Source organism: Setaria viridis, chromosome 3 (assembly GCF_005286985.2).
Source record: "Setaria viridis chromosome 3, Setaria_viridis_v4.0, whole genome shotgun sequence".
Classification (NCBI taxonomy): Eukaryota; Viridiplantae; Streptophyta; class Magnoliopsida; order Poales; family Poaceae; genus Setaria; species Setaria viridis.
Window position 1 is genome coordinate 25,515,823 of NC_048265.2, and position 3,769 is coordinate 25,519,591.

Sequence of the window (3,769 nt, forward strand, 5' to 3'; positions counted from 1 at the left end):
AAAGCAAAAAATAGAAAATATTATTGATTGTTCTCCCTAATCTAAATAATAACTTATAATATTTATTATATGTCATCTAAAAGTACTAGCCCGTGTGGATGCACGGGTTGGTGGACTAGTATATTTAAAAAAAATAAAACCAATAGTAATTTAGGACATTAAACTCGGGCTCGCTGGTTTCCCGAGTAAGCATAAATGGGTTTCAGATTTTTTTTAAAAAAAGACCCGCACCCTATCCAAAAGGAAACGGCTAAGCAATCCTCATCTTTCCCTCATCTTTCCCACAAACGAGTCGGCCAAGCGAACAAAGAGGGAAGCTAAGCAAGCAAGAACTGAAGCAGCCAAATTGAGATAAGAGGCGGAGGAGGAAGGAGCCGCTCTGGACAAGATGATGTCGTTGCCGGCCTCCACCCACCTGCTCCCCTCGGCCGCCGCGGTATCCCTCCTCCCTCGCCGCGTCTCCCTTCAGCTCTCCTACGCCACTGGGTGGAGGGCAGGAAGCCGCCGCCCGGCGGTGGTGCGCGCGGCCACGGCGGAGGCGGCGGCGCCCGCCTACACGTCCGACTCCCTCATCCTCTACTTCAAGGCGGAGGGCACCATGGAAGAGAGGGCTATTCCCAAGATCACCGAATCACTCGAGGTTTCAGTTTCCTCTTGTTTCACACTTTTTTACTGTCAATCTCTAATTTTTGTAAATACTTAGCAGAAAGAAATAAAAAAATCGTCAATTGACGGAGAAATCAATACTTTTTTATGCTGTAGGGTATGGAGGGGGTCAAGGACTTGGAGGTGCTCATCGAAGAAGGCATTGCAAGTGTTGTGGTACGTCAGCTTTTCTTGGGCCCGCTCGTTCGGTTACTGCTCCCACTAGTCACAGATTGGTGCGCTTGTCTGTGTGCATAGATTTTCCGTGGTACATTGTGTGCAGTCCGGCTCAAACTGTTATTGCAACCATAGTCAGAAATACAGTTTGATCTTTTTCCTCAGAAAAGGAAAACCGGATAGTTTAATTCATAGTTTGAGATGGAACATAGTTTTCTGGAAACTTGAATTTACATAGGAGGAAAAAATCAGGTACTAAGAAAGGAGATGCTTGTCTCGCAGCTTTCAAGGTTTATGATACAATTAAATAAATAATTTGAACTTGTGTTTTACTGAAATTCTAGAATCTCAAAGTTTAACTTTGCAAGCTATTCAGCACCTTCTTTCAGGCTTAAATATTCCAAGCAAGGATCTCTGATCCAGATTCCAAACGATTTTGGTCACAAATAGAACCTTGTTCAGTTTCTGCAAAATTAGATCTCTTCTTTCTTCTTGGCAATGAAGTAATTGAACAGGAATTTCTTGTCTTGAACTGGTTACTGATTATTCAACTTAGACATCTTGCTGGATGCAGAAACTTTTTGTATTCCAAAATCTCAGGAATTTATCTGTCTTGTTACTAGAAAACTGCATTCCTTTGGTAGGCTGACCATAAACTGTATTGCCTTGTTGAGAATAAACATGACAAAGAATATTTTGGACTGGAGACAAAATCACACAATTAGACTGCAATTTCATGCACCGTGTATGACGTCTGGCCATTGTTGGAGCACATTGTATAATAACCATTGAATTAATGCAAAAAAAAAAATCCTTCGGCCCCAAACCAATACACAAGCTGTAGAGACAAACCTTGTTGTGATTGAAGAAATATTAACCAAGTAATAGCTTCGTGGGGAAGTTTTTACCTGACATGATTTCCTTGCTATTTTATTTTTCATTCATACGTGAAGCACATACATCAGTTCTGCACTGAAAAGGCCATGGAGCCCCAGTATATACTCCCTCCGTCCCGAATTACTATTCGTTTTGGCTTTTCTAGGTACATACCTTTTGATATGCACTTAGATATACTTATGTCTAGATACACAGTAAAATAAATGTATCTAGAAAATGTCAAAACGAATAGTAATTTGGGACGGAGGGAGTAGCTAATAGTCTAATACAGTACAGGCACCACCTAGGTCACAGGTAACTGCAAGCAAATTGATTTACGCTATCTGCTCCAGTGTTTCAGTGAAACCGATATTCTTGAAAAAAACAGTAGATAGTGCTCTCCTCTGTAATATCTGCAGTCAATTCTGTGTTACATTTTCAAAGCTCAGTGTCACGTAGCAAGCTCAGTTTATGATGTCATATACTGCTCTGATTGATGTACAATCTTGGTGTCGTGTCTTCTTTCAGTTAACAAAGGAGACAACTGTACAAGCTACGGGTGTGGCATCGAACCTGGTGGAAGCCATCCAGGGAGCTGGGTTCAAGCTGCAAACACTAAGCCTCAGCTTCAACGATTTCGATGAGGCAACAGCAGGAGTAGGAGGTGGTGTCCAATCCAGCGAGTGAGCTAATTTGTGTTGCCCTTTGCTGAGCCAAATGCATATAACTCGCTCTCATCCTTGGTGGTTCCTTCTGATTTTGTTTAGTTTCTGTACCCTCTTGCCCCTTGCCTTGTAATTTTTGAGCACGGCCTCATAATTTCTAGCAAATTGTCAAGAAAGCTATGATTCTTTTTTGTACTGTTGTTTTATCTTGAATCACAGCTGTTGTATAAGTTAATCTATGGAACGTTAATATTTCAGGTTGAACTAGATTAGCTAACCTGGTCTGTCTGCCTGCTTGTTTAAGTAATGTTCTTCATTTGCAAGGTCTAGCTTTTGGTCCTATCTTGCGGTTTTGGGCCCAAACAGCGTAGGTTACCTACCGGGTTTTGGGCCCAAATTGGAATACCTTACGTTTGGTATTGTATTGGAAATAGCCTGTGTAAATTATGGAGTGTGTACACATTAATGCAGAAAATTCCCGTTTGCGTCCGTCTGTGAAGGCAGTTGGGCCTTGTTTAGCAGCATTGCGGGGTGTTCTCTGGTGAAAGCTCAAATTCAAATGATGTAGAAGTACGTCATTGATTGGAATGTAATCCCTATTTTTCCCAGTTTAGAATGGCCAGATGGAAGTTCAAATTTGTGGATCAAAATTTGGAATAAACAAAAGCGAAAGTGGAACAACAGAAAAGCAGGGTATAGTAAATTGACACAATAGCATATATGCGAAGTCATTTTTTTTTATTTTTGAGAAGCACATTTATCTTTTCACAATGTACGTATATCCACGTACCCTTTCCTCTCTGTTTGCACACGGTTTGGCAGTTTCTTTTTTTAGGAAAAGGTGAAGGAGAGGCTGAAAAAGGATCAAAGAAGTAGACCTTGGTGAACTAGTGAATATCCCAATTAGTTTATATTCATTTTTTTATTATTTTTGTAACTTTGGAATTGATGCCAATGATGATCAGTACAAGGTGACTATTTGTTTATCCGCAAACAGTATCGGATGCCGGAGCGTAAGTAGCACCAGCACGCATTTAGAACCCGTAAGGATATGTTAATATCCCTGAGGTCTCTTGTTTAGCTGCGGTTAATTCATATAAATCCTGTTGTCAGTGACAGAAATCCCTTCATCTTTAGAACAAATATCGAGATGGCAACAAATATTTTTGCTGAAGATTTTAATTGAAATTTATAGATCCTTTGTTTATATTTAGATATTTATTGAATCTTTTATTTAGAGCATGTAGAACTTGTTTGCCAGGCTCTAGCTCTTTTTTTGTCGGACTTCTTGTTTGCTAAAATAGATCCATGTTTTTTTCAAAAAAAATATGAGGTGTTTGAGTATGTTTATTCTTTATTTAAATTTTAAAATTGCTGTCACGTCAGTTTTAACCTGCTAGGATGGG

At 40.0% G+C, this 3,769-nt stretch overlaps 1 protein-coding gene across 1 annotated transcript; it reads left to right on the plus strand.

Moving 5' to 3' along the window:
* Window positions 1–231: 231 nt before the first annotated feature.
* On the plus strand, window positions 232–2,640 carry LOC117846876 (uncharacterized). The gene is made up of 3 exons (XM_034727985.2): window positions 232–640; window positions 763–822; window positions 2,227–2,640. The coding sequence occupies exons 1-3, from the start codon at window positions 389–391 to the stop codon at window positions 2,383–2,385; spliced, it is 471 nt and encodes a 156-aa protein (XP_034583876.1). The 5' UTR covers window positions 232–388; the 3' UTR covers window positions 2,386–2,640.
* Window positions 2,641–3,769: the final 1,129 nt, after the last annotated feature.

Bases quoted from the DNA above. Each gene is read 5' to 3' on its own strand.
- LOC117846876 (XM_034727985.2), top strand. From the start codon at position 389: ATGATGTCGTTGCCGGCCTCCACCCACCTGCTCCCCTCGGCCGCCGCG. The intron at 641-762 runs GTTTCAGTTTCC...TTTATGCTGTAG, and splicing joins AGATCACCGAATCACTCGAG to GGTATGGAGGGGGTCAAGGA. The intron at 823-2,226 runs GTACGTCAGCTT...GTCTTCTTTCAG, and splicing joins AAGGCATTGCAAGTGTTGTG to TTAACAAAGGAGACAACTGT.